The sequence below is a fragment of the Chlorocebus sabaeus genome, chromosome X, assembly GCF_047675955.1.
Source record: "Chlorocebus sabaeus isolate Y175 chromosome X, mChlSab1.0.hap1, whole genome shotgun sequence".
NCBI classification, from domain to species: domain Eukaryota; kingdom Metazoa; phylum Chordata; class Mammalia; order Primates; family Cercopithecidae; genus Chlorocebus; species Chlorocebus sabaeus.
This window is the reverse complement of record NC_132933.1, coordinates 21649473-21667734: the sequence shown is the minus strand read 5'-3', so window position 1 is coordinate 21667734 and position 18262 is coordinate 21649473. Positions and strand designations below refer to the sequence as shown.

At 37.8% G+C, this 18262-nt stretch overlaps 1 protein-coding gene across 1 annotated transcript; it reads right to left on the bottom strand.

Annotated features, from left to right (window-relative positions):
* Positions 1-2364: 2364 nt before the first annotated feature.
* RAP2C (RAP2C, member of RAS oncogene family) lies at positions 2365-16784 on the bottom strand. Its single transcript, XM_007992719.3, has 3 exons — positions 16275-16784; positions 13390-13702; positions 2365-4919 (listed from the first exon to the last, which is right to left on the bottom strand). The coding sequence occupies exons 1-2, from the start codon at positions 16545-16547 to the stop codon at positions 13424-13426; spliced, it is 552 nt and encodes a 183-aa protein (XP_007990910.1). The 5' UTR covers positions 16548-16784; the 3' UTR covers positions 2365-4919; positions 13390-13423.
* Between the last annotated feature and the right edge of the window lie 1478 nt (positions 16785-18262).

Genomic DNA, 18262 nt, shown 5'->3' with positions numbered 1-18262 from the left:
TAGCACTGCAGAGGATGGGGGAGAGAAAATGCACTTCCTACACTACCTAAATGTTATAAATTTAAAAAGACCAGCAGAAAATGGCAAGGTTAGGATTTTCTAAACAGCAAACACCAACTGCTTTACTCATTCTGTTACTATAACTTCATTAAATATTTATTGAACACTATAAAGTACCACAGATAAGCACTAAGGATGAAGAGGTGACTTAAGCAAAGTCCTTACCTTCAAGGAATTCAGTCTATGAGAGAACACTCATAAATTATAACACCATACCAGGACCATTGAGCTTGGGAGTGGGATGACCTCACCCATTGAGACCAATGCTTTTAAGCACAGGGATATGGCTCTGTGCTGACAAAAGACGAGTTGAAGATCAGCTGCACTTCTGGTTCTCCATTCAAACTGTAAGTTTAGGTAGAAAAGGGGTGCAGCTGAGCTTTGCGATTGATTCAGAATACAGTTGCTAAATCTAACTACAGTTCTTTTGGCACTGCTTACCAGGTTGGATTCTGCCTGGTGGTCAAAGGCTGCCAAATCCTAGATTTAAGACATTGCCTTTCCAAAGAAAAATAGCTATAACGAAAATAGCTTATGACTTACATAAATTTTAGTAATAACACACACATTACCTTTAAAAAGGATGCTAGTATTTTGTTACATATGGACCCTCATACTGACTTAAAATAGTTATTTCCTGCTGTCTTTTATCTTGTTTCCATAAGCTTTATAATTTTAACAGTACCCATCTGACTCTACCTAATGATACATTTTTTTGAAAACTTCTCCAAAAGAAACTTTCTCAACATTTTAATCATTTGACCTTACCTTTATGAACTTAAGGCATAACTTTCCTGAGCCTTGGTTTCATCAACTATAAAATGGGAACAGTAAACTCCAAAACACCAGCTAGCGGTAAAGTTCAAATGAGATTAATATGTGTACAAGCTGAAGTTTAACTGAAAAATGGTCTCTACTTTAAATCTAAATGAGAAATCTTATAGCCTTGAAGCTTGACCCCAAGATGCTATAACCTGGAAAAGTGTTAAGACTAGGTGAATCTTTTCCCAGGATAAGAATGGCACGAAGAGGACAATGGGGAGGAGATAAAGGTAGTCGGCTCTGACAGAGTCCCTTACTGATATTCAATGCTGATTTGGCTCATCAGGCTAGTTTTCCTTAGCTCTTACCTTCCTCTGTCCTCTCACCCTGTTACTCACTTGGTTAAACACGTTGACCTTGCTGGATGAAGGGATACCACTCCTTTAGTGGGAAAAAGGTGGAAGGCCCTGAAATCCTGACTGCCTTCATTTTAGAAAAAAGTTATGTATTGACTGCAAGGACAGCATCTAAGGCAGCACATATGGAGTGTCTGGAGCCCAACTGAAGGCCAATAATTGATGATAATAAACAGTAAGATATTTTCTATATGATACAGGTACATAAAACTACCCATTCATTTACAAATATTTTAAAAATGCAGTCCACGTACATTTGGATAGACAGAACTGCCCAACTTCAAAGACTGATAATGATTTTTAAAAATTAAGGTTAAAAAATCTATTCAACAATTTAAAAAATATTGGACAGCGAATTAAAGTGATTGTCAAAATGTTTCACTGGATAAAACAAAATAATTGTGTCAGATTTCCTTAATATTTTCAAATTTAATTATATTGCTTAATATTGTCTGAAATCTGGGCTGGACATGGTGGCTCGCCCTGTAATCCAAGCACTTTGGGAGGCCAAGGCAGGAGGATTGTTTAAGCCCAGGAGTTTGAGGCCAGCCTGGGCAACATAGTGAGATGCCCCCATCTCTACAAAAAAATGGAAAAATTAGCTGGGCATGGTGGCAAGCATCTGTAGTTCCAGTTTCTGAAGAGGTTGGGGCAGGTGGATCACTTGATCCTAGAAGTTTGAGGTTGAAGTGAGCTATGATTGTGCCACTGCACTCCAGCCTGAGTGACAGAGCAAGACTGCCTCCAAAAAAATGTATTGTCTGAAATATTTTATACATGGACAATTCCCAGTGAACAAATTTGTTGTTTGGCCACTTTCTGCATGTAGATCAGGTTATATACATCATTCATTTTTAGCCATTGTCTATAATTTCTGACTTATTTACAAATTATTCAAATTGATTACATATTATATTTTAGGGCATATCATTCTCAGTTTTCCCCAAAAATATGCCAGAATGGTAATTAAGGAAACAGGCAAATGAATGTTTAACTTTGTTTAAACATGTACTGCAATACACATGATCATTTTGATAAAAAGCAATGACTTTCAGTTTTGAGAAAGATTTATAAGTTAGCAAATCCAGAACATGAAGCAATACACCAAATAATTAAAGAAACCAACCTCAGTAATACAGATGTCTATTTTATTAAAAAAGGTACAAACAGGTGGACTGCAGGGTCGTCTTACAAAATGACAAGAATGAAATCTATTGGAAAAATTTTACTGTTACAAATCTTTATAGGTAATTGTTCAATGTTTGTACTTGTTATTTGAGATTTTACCTTTCACTGATAAAGTTACAGTACATTAGATCCATGATAATAGGTTACATTATTTTATTTGCAGAGCCCTACTGCAGTGATTTGAACAACTCCTAAACAGATGCCATAGTAAAGACAAGACATATATTGCATTTAATATTAATTTATTATCCTAATAAGCAACATGCAATCTATTGAGGAAGCTAAAATAACTTTTGGTCCCTTTTCTTAAAATGTGCTGGAGAAACCACCTTTAAAATCACTTTCCCCTGATTCCTGTGATTCTAAGTGAATTCAAGTCAAATTTGCTGCTGAGGTCAATGACAATGAACACTGTAATTTAGAGAGAGAGAGAGAGAGGGGGAGAGAGAGAGAGAGAGAGAGAGAGAAAAACAAGAACACAATCTATAGGAAAGAAACACTACAAAAAATCAAAATCTCTAGAAAATTTAAATCATGATGAATTATTTGATTCCTTTAGAATTTCACAAAGCCGCAAAGCTAATAACAATGATCCATGATCACTTAACCTACTTTTAAATGAGTGTTTGGTTTTAAGTTTGGTATTAAAGTGCAAACTTAAGTATTCATTTCAAGCAGTTCATAAATAAGGAACAATGTTTCAATTGCCTCTATCTTTACAATCTCACCATAAAATTCAAAATTTAAGAATAAGAGTTCACTTTGAGGGAATTTGCTCAGGAATCAAATGCAACACGATTTAAAAAAAGGAAATCAAAGTTTAATCAATTTCTACTCAATAATTAATGGTCATGCTGACCAATAAATCACATGAATGTAGATACCACTTTATTTGAACATCACACACAATATAAATTTAAAATTGCCACACCCTTTCATAAACCATCACTGCATATATTAGAGCTTTCCTTGACAAAGTTATTGAGCTATTATTATAGATCAAAAGTATAGTTTTGGTTTCGTTTTGTTTTATTTTATTTAGAAGCATGTTCAAATGACTAAAGCTGGGCTCCTAAAATCGAGAACTTTGGTGCAGTAGATGAGCTGCAGTTACTAACTTCTGCAAATGAAAAGCACACAACTAAAACCAAATAAAAACCCAACAATAAAATACTGTCAAACTTATACAATTTAAAAATCATTGCTAGAAAAAGCCCTCATTGTCACGATGTTAAAACTGAACCAAAATATTACTCTTCATAAGTTTCCTTTCTGATTCTATACCTGCGTTACTGTTAAAATGTTCAAGTATTCAGACAAAATGTGCTGATTAGGTAAACAACATGGAAGGCAATGGCTATTAGAAAGCACATTTGCAAAAATAAAAAATAGCCCAGAGACTTGGCGCTATTCTCCCTCCTGTTACACAGATTTTGTCTCTACTACGAACATGCTTCTTGAGAAATAACTAAAAAGCAATTGTGATAGTGCAAGAAAACTTTAACAAATATTGCTTTAAACTATTATTCAGAAAGACAAATATTAAGAACTAGAAAGTGTATATGATTTTATTTGAATTCAATTTTACATGTGCAGAAGTCTAATAGATGTCAATTACAAGCCTGATAGGCAAAGATGAGCTATCTCTGTTTAGGTATACAATTAATTTACCATGGATACAATATCCCTTTTCAAAGGCATTGCTAAATAGGTCATAACTAAATTTAGAACTTCACAGAAAGGAAAATGTTACTGCCGCAATTCAATGCTGTAAATGAGATTAACACATGTGAAAACCTAATGGAATTGAATGCTTAACTCTTCAACTAAATGCTCTACAGTCAATTTCAAATATCAATTGTAACTTTCAGAACATGTTAATTACAAAAAAACAAACAAAACGAAACACACACATCACAAACTGCACTTGAAGAAAAGGGATATTCCATCCATACAGGTAAAATGTGATCTTTAGTTTCTTTTTACAACACTGCCACACGTAAACAAAGTCTCAAAGTATTAACCAATAATTTTAAAGGAGAAAGATTTTACAAATAGGATGAAGCACTGGTACGAGGTAATATACAGAAGTAACCATTTGTTTAAGGCTCAATTTTTTCTCCATTATAACTTTCTTTTAAAAGGCATTGAGTAGGTAATACTGAGTTTGAGTATTTAATAAATACAAGTCGAGAAACTGATTAAAGAAATCAATTAAAATATTAAAAATTAACCCTTGCATATTAGCCATCAATAAGAACTTAGAAAGCTATAAAAGGACTGATTGATAAAGAATAGATTTTAAACGTATGGTAAACGTGCTAAGCATTCCTGTTTAAGGTCGATGGATCTTGAAGGCCAAAGACCTTACACACTTAAATAGATGTATGGCAACATGCTGTAATAGAGACAGGTTTACCAAGGCTCAGTTCTGCAACCCAGGTTGTAAAGTTCTCCAAAGCAGCATCTGTGCAAATTTCCTCTGAGTTTTATCTGCAATTAAGATAAACATGTCATAAAAATGTAGAAATATATAGTTTAAAAAGAGAACACTGACAACAGATCTATATACACAGAAAAGTGGTGACAAAAAAAACACAACAACACAGAAGTGATGCACTGGATATAATGTACTTTGTATGTGCATGTGTGTAGCTATCCTAGCTTATTTTTATAATATTATTATGCCTTGTACTCGTATTATACTTATGCAATATTAAAAATGTCCTTACTGGTTTAAATGATCTTACAGTATAAAAGTTGTTGCAAATGCTGTTTCTACTTTGAACTTGATCGCTTCACATTTTAACTGGAAATGGTATTGTTATCAAATGCATGTTAATTATGAGTTAATTGGCAGTATGTTAGACTTTTCCCAAATCTAGTTTTTTTAGAGATTAAAATGAGAAAACGTCATTCAGGCCAGGCACAGTGGTTCATGTCTGTAATTCCAGTACTCTGGGAGGCCAAGGTGGGAGGACTGCAGAAAGAAAAGAAAAGAAAGAGAAAAAAGGAAGGAAGGAAGGAAGGAAGGAAGGAAGGAAGGAAGGAAGGGAGGGAGGGAGGGAGGGAGGGAGGGAGGGAGGGAGGGAGGGAGGGAGGGAGGGAGGGAGGGAATACAATTCAATCAAGGTCTAGATATTGAGCACCTACTAGGTGCCTAGGTTAGGTCAGATGCTAGGTGATAGCAGCAGTTCACATTTTCCACTTGGGTCTTCCGTTTTTGGGGGACATCCTCCCAACCACAGGATCTTCTTTTATGACTGGAATTCCTCATTCCCTGCTCTTATAGCTCACAGATTTCTGCCCTTCCAGCTAATACTAGGGAAAAAAAAAAATCTATCGTTCAGACAGACAGAGCGTCCTTCAATTGTGCTGAATCACCAAATAGCTTCTAGGGGAGTAGAGTTATGTTTGTTTTCGAACGCATGAGATAAAAAATGTTATCATAAAGCCAGAAACAAAAGTAGAACAGCAACTATGAAAGAATGCCAAGGGAAACCAGTTTATAATCATTTAAGGGCTCTACCAATGTTTATAAATGCATAATTTTAATTTCATTTGACAGCTACACTTCTATTAGTGTTCAAAGTGCCTGACATAGTGCTTTATTAGCAGCTATATCATAAAAATGATTATTATTAAAGGACATCACTCTGCTCATTATTGAAATTCAACTACCTAAACACATTAGGAAAAAACAGAACAAAAGTTTTCCTCTTTAGAAACTATTATAGAAACATTTTTCCAATTAAAAGACATTTTGCATTAAATTGTTAATTAGGACACCAGTTATTTAAGCTTGGGCATGTCCGGTTTCCTCATCATTGAAAAACGGATAAAAATACTTTCTTCACAGGGTTGCTGTAAATTTGTTTTCCTTTTCCAACTATGTTATAAATTTCTAGAAGACCAGGATTGTACTTTTGATATCTAGACTAAGGACCTTTATATTTTTTAGCCTAGCTGGAATTTCTATACCTACTTGAACACAACAGTATTTCATTACATATGCAGTATTCATAATGAATAAAAAGTATTCATTATGAATACTTTTTTGTAATTTAGACAAGACTTCCTTCAATTAGTTTGAATTAATGAATTTGCTATAAATTTTCATTTCCCTTTTCAAATCAAACAATTATAAAGATGTTGGGATTTTCAAAAATGATTATTTGTCTTAAATATTGAAGACCTGTTCAAGCATTCTCTAAAATCAAATTGAGAAAGTAGTTATTTCTAGCCAAAATATTAATAATCAAATCATTTTACTAACCATAATCTATATTGAATAAAACATGATATATTAATCACCTCCCACCCTCTAAAAACCTGGGTAACATTTGGTCTATCCACATACACAGGATGACAACACTCCTGTGAAATCAAGAGATATAGATAAATCCTGAATTAGGCTCAATAATATTAATATTAGGCATACCTTTAAGCAAACAAAGTATTAATACTAGCTACTTTTCAAGAGAGTAATAAATTATAATTATCTGCAGTAATAAATCCTGAAATAAAATGCTTGCATTAAACAAAAACAACAGTCTCTTTCAGATTAGAATTTCAAGTGCAAATGTTCTTGCTTCACAGTGACAGCAAAATTTTCAATATACTAACACTCTCATGTATGTAAAACTAAATCGCTGAAGGTTTAAAGGCAGCTGGTCAAATCAGTACTTTTTAACTTGCAGGATATCACATCCAAGCACGTTGCAAAGGTATAACTTGAGGCTTTCAAGACAGAACCCAAGTTATCCTCGACTTCGCTCTCAAGTTTCCAGCAAGACACTCAACAAATCTTAACTCTGGAAGCTTCTATTCAAACTCTTACTTGTTTGGTTCTACTTTTTAGCTTTTTACTAAGGCAATATTATAGGAAAGTACAAAACAAAACAAAAAACACACACTAATCCAAATCTTTTGCTCAGGAAATTATGAAATAAATAGGGTCTGTCAAGTGGGGTAAATTGGTATATGAGAGTACCAAACATAGAACAAAAAGGAATAAAGATCATTAATTATGTCAGCCTGAAGAAAAAAAGGGGATTCTTGATTCAAAACTAGCACATCATTTCACATGGCAGCAGAATGCCTGGTATGTTAACAAAGGCTCCTGAAAGGCTTAGCAGTTTATGAACGTCTTTTTAGCTTAACTGGACTTAACTTATCTAAATACAATGGTATTTACTAGCACTGTCTCTCTCTCTCTCTCACACACACACACAAATATTAGCGTGTAATCATAATCACTTTTAATTTTTTTCTAGTTTTAGGCATATGATATTCTTGGGATTTAACCAAAATACTTTTTTTGAAAACGAATTTCCTTTCATGTTTAATTATCATTTTATATACAAGTTAAAAGTTAGTTGTATTAGCAAAACATCAGGCTGGAATTATAATTTTCATAAATCACTATTTTAATAATAATGTTAATCATCAAAAGTGCTATTTTAATAAATCATTAAATTATTTTAATAATAATTTTAATCTCAGAGACAGGATCTTGCTCTGTCATCCAGGTTGGAGTGCAGTAGTGCAATCATAGCTTACTGAAACCTGGAATTCCTGGGCTCAAGAGATCCTCCTACCCCAGCCTCTTGAACAGCTAGGACTACAGGCACACACCACCATACCCAGCTAATTTTTTTATTTTTATTTTTTGTAGAGTCGGGGGTCTCATTACATAGCCCAGGCTGGTCTTGAACTCCTGGCCTCAAGTGATCCTTCCACCTTGGCCTCCCAAAGTGCTGGGATGAGAGGTATGAGCCACTGCATCTGGCCTTAGGCTGGAATTCCTCTGATACAGGTTATGTTTTTGTTAAATATCTTTTGTTTTGTTTCTCTATCCTACTGTGCATAGTACTCATGAAGCTTACTGGAGTTGGAGTGGGAGGACTAGGTCTTTAAACGTGTTCACTGTCACCCATTAAACACAGAGAGCAAAAGCGGAACCTATGGCATAGAATCCTTGAATGGAGATGGAATCACACATGAAGGAAAGCAAGCTCACAAAATGTTTATGGTGAATCCAGGGTAGAAGGGATGGGATTAGCTATTTTGATGTACTAGATCTAAAATCTCTGAGTGTTTAAATTAATATGATGAGTTCAATTCTGAGATCTCAAATATTATAACCAAGTCCAGTGATAATAAACAGCAGTGTGAGCCCAATGATCCAATTCCAGTTGCTAGCTTTGAATTAGACCAGGTAAGTTAGTACACCCCTCAACTCTAAATTGCTTTTTCTGAAGTTGATATTCCTAAGATTGGCTAATCAAAAGAACTTGGGAGTATGTTTTTGATTGGATACATTTTTCTAACAGCTGACAGGGCTTAAGTTTTTCTTACTGATACTATCTTGTGAATTGTAGAATTCTGCTGAGAAGTAATCCCACGGGGACAATCTTTTCTGTAGTATGGCTAGAACACTTCCTTGGTGGCAATTCTCCAACTCCATGATGCAATTTTTGTTACTTCTACCGATGGTTCATTCTAAGCCAGAGAGGTAATGGAGTAAAACTCAATGGCTCATATGCATTTTATTCTGCAATAAAAGCCTAATCTTGAGGTTAAAAGGAAGCAATTAAAGAGGGAACAGATATACAAAGAGTCATTCTAATCACCACACACCTCCAGATCTACAGCAGGTCTAACTAGGCACCTGTCCACTCTCAAGTCTCAAACCATGAACCAACCCTACGAATTCAGTGAAGGTCTGGGAGAATTAGGGGTAGCAGAAAGGGCAAGGTGGCTTTGTTTTTCCCTTTTACCCAAGGTTCGCTGAGGGCCTTTATGGTACATACCACCCCCAAAGCATGCTTCTTCCTCCATTCAACTCCTCTGCTCCACTTTGACTCACCATGTGAACTGGATGACAGATGAGCATTTTAAATAAGCCATTTTCCCCATTCAAAGTGATATGCAAATAGAGCAGTGGGAAAAAAAGAAGTATCTAACAAAACTATAACTTCTACAACAGAATTCCACCCCAGCGTTTTACTGATATTATTAATATTTACCTTGTATAGGAAATTATAAGTACATGATGTGATTTGAGGATTTTTCTCCTCACATTTGCTAAAGCCCCAGCATACCATAAAAAATTAAAAACTAAAATAAAAAGCTAAAAAAATTAAAAACTATTCTGATTCTACTTTATTTAAAAAAAACATGAAAATGTTAATCAATTCCACTGTATTTAGGAATAGTAAGTCTAGCTAGACTAAAATGATGTTCAAATATGGTTTAGCCTTTCAGTAGCCTTTGTTAGCATCTCAGGCATTCTGCTGCCATGTAAAATGATGTGCTAGTCTTGAACCGAGAACCCCCTTTTTCTTCAGGCTGAAATACATAATGAACTGGGGCTGACATAAATAGTGATCTTTGTCCTTTCAGTTTGCTTCCCTGTGTTTGGTACCCTTATGCACCATTTACTCTAGTTGGGAGGACCTGTTCCATAGTACACTGAGAAAAATGGTATAAAATCTTACAGGAGACCTTCAAACCACAGTGAATAACACCCTTTCCCCCCATTTTCTTTCTTTATCACTTTCATCAATACTGGACTGACATAAAGGAATCCTTGAAAAATCATCTTTAAAACATTCTATTTGCCAAAAGGATATATCAAGCTGTCACATTTAAGAGACATCTTTACTGCACTTCCCCCCTTCCTATTAGGGAATCAACAGAGTATTTTAGGATATGATTATGCTCCTTCTTGGCATTCTTTCTGTTTGAAAGTCAACACTGACACCCCCCACCCCCCACCACCAATCCCCTCAAGTCCTACCCATCTTCAAAGCCTGATTCAAATGCTATTGCTCCCAATATCGCTAACTCAGTGGCTCTTAACTAAGGGCAATTTTTGTCCCGAGGGGGCATCTGGCAATTTCTGGAGATATTCTTGTCATAATGGGGGATTAGGAAGATGCTACTCTCATCTAGTGGGTAAAAGCTAGGGATGCTGCTAAACATCTGACAATGCACGGGACAGCTCCAAACAGCAAAGATCCCAGAATGTTAAGAAACTCTGTTCTAATTTGTTGTGATCTCCCGTTTCCCTGAACTCCCACAGGACAGTGATTTACTTCTTTTATAGTATTACGAGATTATTAACAAAACATCGATCTTTCTCCACAAAAATATACCAAAACAATGAACTGCCAATAATTTATACTAGCACAGAAGAGCTATGACATAGTGAATGAAACCAGAACAGGGAGACAATGCTGACCTGAGTTTCCATTATACTGCTGCCATACAGCAAAAGTAGTCCCTTCAAAGCACTTGATCGTACGCTCCTCAGATCAGTAAAGAAATCAGGATGATGGCAGTGTATAAGGAATCTGGTTATGCTTCCAAACTTACACTAAAGTTACTAATGGGAGGGTAAAAGGTGAGGAAACAATCCTGGGAGCCATGCAGATAAACAGGTGTTAGGGAAGAGACTAGTGACCCAAATTGAAAGGTGTTAAGACATAAATGTGAGGAATTATCAGAAGCAATTCTTAGAGCATTAATAAATTTTCCCTCTCAGTTAAAAAACAACGAATTAACAACAGTAACAGTGTTTCTGATTTACATCCTATTATTTCTAACTTGGACAAGGTACTCTTCTAAATATTAGGGACAAACATTTCTCAAATCACCTTTACCTGTCAAAATTTGATATTCAATTTAGATCTGGGTCTAACAGATTTCAAAGCTCCGTGACTCAAGCTATAGTATTCAAAATCCACCATCTACTTTCTTTTCTTTTCAGGTAAATGGTGAACAAGGACAACCACAAATTTTACTAGCCTCAGATTAGAGATTCCCATACATGGGAATCAGTTCAATTTTATTTGATGTCAGAAAAAAAAAACCAACAACCCTGCATATAGTGCACTTTGTTCTAAAAGATCTTGGTCAGGGAGTTCCCCTTAGTATTTTTAGAAATTCAGCTTATTGGATATTTTATTTCAAGGCTAACATCTTCATTTATATATTCTGCTTACAAAAACAAGAAAAACCTACACACTATAAAAAACCCACTACTATAAAAATGAATAATTATAGGTATTAATAATAATTTCCATTTTTAGTATGTTAATTAACCAAAAATATATAGTTGGCTTGAGATACTAAAAAAAATCTATGTACTCATTCCTGTAGGTAACCAAATAGGTTAAATATAATTCAGATCACAAAAAGTTACCAAATGAAATAAACTCAGAAATGATTCAGAAGAAAAGAGGCTTAAAAATAGCTTTAGAAATTATTCACCTGCCAATTTGGCTGAGACAGCTGGCTCTTGACATGTGTGAGACCAATTTTATTCAGTTAACCTCCTATAGCTGTCTACACTAATGATGGAAGGAAAACTGAGAACATTTCGTGGGAGTTGATTAATTTTTAAAAAGATGATAAAACTAACACAAAATGTGTATGGACACTTACATCATCTGCCCAGTAAGTGTCAGATAGAAAAATAGAGCAAAACAGTAAAGATGCAATCACCACACAGAACTTGTTCAAATGTGAAGCTGGCTTACAATTTAAGGAGAGAGATTACAGCAGCAAGAATATGGGACTTGATCCATAAGCCTCTCTCCTCCTCAAAATACTATAATGCAAGTGCGATGCTATCAACCAAACATAAGCTGGACTATGGTCTGAAAAGTGACTTTATAAAATAATAGATGTAGCTAGACATAAGAAAATAAATGAGTTTTCACCATATTCTGGTATGCGAAAGGCTGATGAGTGAAAGCATTTTAAATAAAGCATTGTTGTCATCCTTCATTTTTAAAGATGACATTATCTGACAGGAGACCTTGTCTGAAAAGATAAATTAGGGACCGTTAGTCTTTTCTCCAGGGAGCATACACAAAGCCAGACCCTTGATTAGGAATCATTGCTCCAATCTGAAATGCCTGTTGCCATTTGCAACACTGCCTCCTAGACTCGAGGTCAGCCTTGGCTCAGGAAGATCAATTTCATTCCTGATACTGCCAGGCTAGTCTGGCATTTGCTGCGGTTTCTCAGTCATTCACAATATTGGCTGTTCTATCTTATCATCTAAGTGTTACTGTCTAAGTGAGACTATTTGCTCAATTACAATCTAGACTAAAAGATCATGACATGAATAATCTTGTTTTAAATGCTTCATAGGTTTTACATAACCTTACTTTTCAAAAACAGTATGAGTTTAAAAAAAACTCATTCATTTAAAAAACTTGTAAGTTATTTAACTCAGTGAAAGGCCTGAAGGTTTGTTACTGTTCCTATTAATCTCATAATTTATTAAACTGAATAAATTTTTTTAATGCATGAAACTGTTCCTTCTAACACATCACAGATAATTCAACCAGATTATCATTTGGACTGTATATTTATAATGAAGTCAGGGTACACTGTGGCACTACAATTTGTTATTATCAGAGGTCACGTAAGTCCCTCAAGTGTTAGGTACAGATGAATTTGATTAAATAATTGTACTGTTAATCAAGCACTTGGTGATTAGTAAACTAGTGATTTTAATTGCAGCAATTTGCTTGCTCAGGACATAAAAACATAAAAGTATAGAAAATACCACAAAACTTCTGAAATTATTACTGAGTGCTCTCCTGTGCATTTTGGATGCTAAATCAGAAGAACAGGGAAAAAGTGTGTTATGGTTTAATTCAACCCAAAGAAATGTTACCAATAAAGCGGAGAAGGAAGAACAATAACTCACTTAAAATCTTGGTGATGGGAATATAAGCAATTTTTTACCTCCGCTTTGCTTATCTGCATTTAAAAACATTTTCTTCATTGAATGTTGACTATTTTGTGTGATGGAAAATGTTATTTTAAAAATAAAGAAATTTAAGACAGTGCCATGTGTATTAACACCAACCAACTTTTTGTTATACTTGATCAAAAAACAAAACACTACCTGATTCACACAGTTCCATCAAAAACTAACCTGCTCGGTATGGCCATGATTGAGGTTATCTTTTTTACTGGACAACGCAAGTTGTACAACACTGATCTTGCTTCTCGGGCAGGGATGAATAGTTCATTTGCCTGACGATCTCAGCAAAAAGTTCATCCACCATTGATTTACTTTTTGCCGATGTCTCCATGAAAGGACAGCCCCATTCTTGAGCCAGAGCTCTGCCTTCTGAAGACATAACCTCTCTTTCTGGTTCCAGATCCACTTTATTTCCTACTAGGATTAGTGGGACTTTTTCATATCTCTTCACTCTGACAATTTGATCTCTCATTGGCTTGATATCCTATTCAAGCAATCACAAAGAGAAAGAAAAACATTATGCTGTTTGTACAACCATAACAGAAATATTACAGTATTACAAAAAGTCATACCTCAGTGAGTATACAAAGCTGAATCCAAAATGAAATCACACCTAAACAGAGAAAACGTCATCATTTTGTCCACAGGAGTAAGAACTAGATAATTTTCACAGACCCTACCTGCTGGGTTTGTCAGGAATATAAAACATGGGTTGCACACTAACCTTGACTCATATAATCACTTTTACCCACCCCCAGTCTATACTGATTTAAAAAGCAAGTTTCCAAATGATTAATCCATTCGTACATAAGGATGTTTGGCCATCTCCCTAAACCTGCCTGCTTGTCATCACTCCTTGTAACACCTGTTATCCTAGCACAGGATTGCAGCATCTATGCATTCCTAGCCATGTAGCAAGAGGGCTTGAGTGAAAGTGTTTTAAGTGGGAACAAAAACCACTCTGTAATGCCTAGAAGAAAAGAGTTACAACCAGATGGATACACTTAAATGTTTTATTTTAAACTGAATGGTATGCATTTATTCCAGTAAAATCAAACACCTTAAAATACACTTAAATTCGCTAGAAACTACTGTAACAGTTAGCAACTCCTGGGAAGGACAGTGCAAGGGGAGTCTGGGAGGGAAGAAGACAGTTTTTTTTTTTTTTTTGGTTTTCTTTCTTTCTTTCTTTCTTTTTTTTTGCCTGTGTTTGTTTTTACTGCTTGATTGTTCTCCCATGCGTATTACTTTTTCCAAGTAGTTACAACGAATTACAAAACATAAGAGCGTTAGCAATCCTCCAGTAGCATCAATTTTGGGAGGTGGGAGTAAGTATTGATTTAAGACAATATTATATATTTAATTATAAAAATCACCATTTTTGTAATATTTCATAATTTTAAAAGTTTGCCTTAAATAGAAAATGTATGTTTAATTGGAAGTCACAGTAAGCACAGAATATTCACATGTGGGTCTACGGGAAAGCAAAGGACTGTGAAAATCTATAAAAATATAGTTATTTGATATTTACATCAATTTGGTTTGATCATGTATCAACTCAGTCTTCTAGGTTACGTTTATTTCCCGTTTTCTTTATGGAAACATAAATTCAGCTGAAAATCCAGACTTATGGCATTTGGGCTCAAAGGAGTTTACATCTCCACTGAAATAATGGCACAGGTTTTCACTCCCAATTCATGTCTATAACAGAAATGGATATAACAGAAATCTTATGAAACACCCTTCAAAAGACTCTCAGCCTCCAGAGAGTAAGCTGATAGAATAACAAATCCCCTGAGGATCCTTTAGGGAAAAAAAATGCCTGTCAAACAGCACCTTCAGTACTTTGGTACTTTCTGGGGGAAAATGCTTTTATGATACTATTGTTTGGGAATTTACGCCCACATAAAGTGAATTTAGTTTGGTCTCAATAGCTTTGATTTATTTCCCCAGAATTTATCATCTTAAAAAAAAAAATCTCTGAAGTTGTTCTATCAGTTACTGGGAAAGTTCACTATAGTACTTTAATTTAAAATACTAAAGAAAGTAGAATTAGCACATTGTATTGGATAAAGCACTTAAGGTCTCTTAAGTAAGCTACATTAAGCGCATACCTTTAAATGCAGAAAAAATATATCCATTTCCTAAATCAATGGAGGTCAATATAATGGGTCAATATGAGGTTATTTATTTTCATGAATAAATAGAAACATACATCGCATCTCCTAAAATAACGTTAAACCTTCAGTCTGTTTCCCAGTGAAGGACAAGACAGATTTTCTAAGAGATTGGACCACATCCAGTTTGGCCACCCAGCCGGAGTAAGAAATCTGCACTTGTTCAGTGTTCCCAGACCCACGTATTTTCTGTAAATACAGGCAGTTACCAGAAACAATTTGGATCAACTGCAGAAAAGGAGTCATCCCTGATTTTTGTTGGTTATTAATTCTAGGTACTAGTCTTTTCTATTAGTAACTTTCCTTCCTACTACACGCCCCAAGTAATTAAGTAAAATGCCTAGAAGGCAGGTCTTGAGTTCTTCATTTTGCAACACCAAGATTTATGAATCTAGTTGAGAAACTTGAGAGAGAAGGGGAGGGCGGCGGGAGGGGGTGTTGCGGGGTGGGAGGCGAAGGTGTGGGTGGGACAGACAGGACTTATCTGTGCAACAGATAATCGGCTCCAAATAATTTTTTCAAAGTGCTCTATTTACCCGAGATTATTCGTTAGATGTTTTGTTGAGTAAGTTAATCAATACTTGTTGAATTGAGCAAGCAACTTCAGAAGGTTATATTCCAGGCGAAATATACACAGACATTTTTTTCACTTTTCTTTCACTTAAAAATAGCTTTAAAATATTTGTTGACGCTTGTTACTTTACTACGCTCTATAGAAACAACCCGATAGTCTTCCATGCCTGGAGTAACCTCAAAAATGCGTCATGTCTAACTTTCAAAAGCAAAACACAGTCATTAATGCACGTTTCAAGCAACCCAGAAGTCGATGTCGGATTACCACACTCCCTTCTAACAAATTACAAGACTTGGTTTGGTTACCTGAAAAGACTGTTGATTAACCAGGCTATAAACCAGGATGAAACCCTGGCCGTTTTTGATGTAGAGATCTCTCATGGAGGCAAACTGCTCAGTTCCTGCGGTGTCCAGAATTTCCAGCACGGAGGGGGAAGAGTCCACTTCGATCTCTTTGCGGTAGAAATCTTCAATGGTGGGGTCATATTTCTCAATGAAAGTCCCAGTGACAAACTGCACAGTAAGGGCAGATTTGCCAACCCCTCCGCTCCCTAACACCACTACCTTGTATTCCCTCATGAGTCTCACCTTCACCAACTCCTACCAGAGGGGGGGAAAGATCACCCCGCTAGCTGCGGCGCGGCTAGACTAGGCGGAAGGTGGGCGGAAATCTGCGAACTGGGGAGGAGAGTGCAGAGGAGCAGAGGGCCCAACCGGGGAAGAAGAGGAAGTTACAGGAGGGGGAGGGGAAAGAGCGTAGAGTCAGGGAGGGTGGGGAAGGGATGGTAATGCCCTTCCTATAGGAACTGCGGCCCGAGCAGGGGGCGTGGGGAGGAGGGCGAGTCTGGGAAAAGCCCGGCTACGGTGGCGAGGAGGCGCGTGCCCCCGGGAAGGAAAGGGTGGGGGCCGCGACGAGGGGACCCCGCGGCGAGGCGGACGTCAGAGTAGCCCGCAGCCCGGGGCTGCCCGCAACCCTCCCCCGCCCTTCACACAAAGGGGCCCGGGGACCCCGCTTCCAGCTCGCGCAGCCCAGCCGGCCCAGGCCTGCGGGCTCCGTTCCAGTTACTGCTGCCCGGGCGGGTTTCTGGGCCCCGGCTCCCGCGGGGGTCGTCCGGCCTGTGAAGGGAAGAAGGATGCACATTACCCGGCTGACCCCCGCCCCGAACCTGCGGCGCCGGCCGCCGCCTCCCCCGGCTCCCACCCGGATCAGGCTACCGCCGCTTACCCCGCCGTCCGCACCCGCCCGGCCGCCGGGGAGGCTCTGTCAGGCCAAGGCCATGGCCACCCGCTGGCTCCTCTGTCTCTCCGCTGCCCCAGCGCTGCTGCTCGCGGCGGGGAAAGGGGCGGGGGCCGTCCGGCGGCGGCCGCAGGGACTTCAGGCGAACCCACCTCTTTTTTTTCTCACCCACCCCCCACCCCCCCCCCAGCACACACCCGGAAGGGTTTCCCTGACACACTGGCTGAGGTGCCCCAGTTCCCCGAGACTGGACGGGATCACTTCCGGTGGGGAAAGTCCCACCTCTTCGGGGCGAGCCGGGTGGCTCTGGGGCCGCGCCCTGCTGAGCGAGCGCGCCGGCCAGGGACGGTTTCGGGTCGGGACTCCGGCCTCGGGAACAGGCCTCTAGGAACCTGCGGCGTCAGTCCTTACTCGCCCGCGGATGCCGCGGACCATCCCACCCCGAAACCCGTAGAAGCGCCTCCGCCCTGCAGCCTCCAGCCGCCCGGCTCTAGGAGTTGAGCCGCTCCCTGGCCGGTGCGGGACTGCGGGCTAATAATCTAGCGACCGGGAGAACGCCAAACATCCCTGGACTAGAAGTTACAGGGGTAATCAAACAGCCCAGAAAGTTTATTCTCCTTGCTGGTATTCCTTCCACTTGCTATTTTGCTGAGAGATGCATGCAAACTACCCTTAGACTTCGGACGCAGTGCGTTTTACTTAGCCGTGCCTGACAAACACACACAGTACTTTTACCGTGTGGTGGACCCGCCTTGACTTTAACAGCGAATGCTAAAGTCACTTAAAAAAAAAAAATCACAAGACTCGAAAACAGCAGCATTAGAAGTAGACTTTATGGTACTCTGCTCAGCTATGTTCTCATTTGATTCCAACCACTACACGGCAGAAAAGGTAACCAATATTCAGGAAAGATTTGATTGGAAACGGTTTAGACCTAAAGAGTAATTTATTTTAATCGTTGATTGTATGTATAACAGTTTGCTTGGCTGGCTCTTACATGTTGAAGTTTTGTTTTAAAGGCCATCCTTTGTAGTCTTTGAAATTCAAAAGCAAGTAG

Bases quoted from the DNA above. Each gene is read 5' to 3' on its own strand.
- RAP2C (XM_007992719.3), bottom strand. From the start codon at position 16,547: ATGAGGGAATACAAGGTAGTGGTGTTAGGGAGCGGAGGGGTTGGCAAA. The intron at 13,703-16,274 runs GTAACCAAACCA...TTGCTTGAATAG, and splicing joins TTAATCAACAGTCTTTTCAG to GATATCAAGCCAATGAGAGA.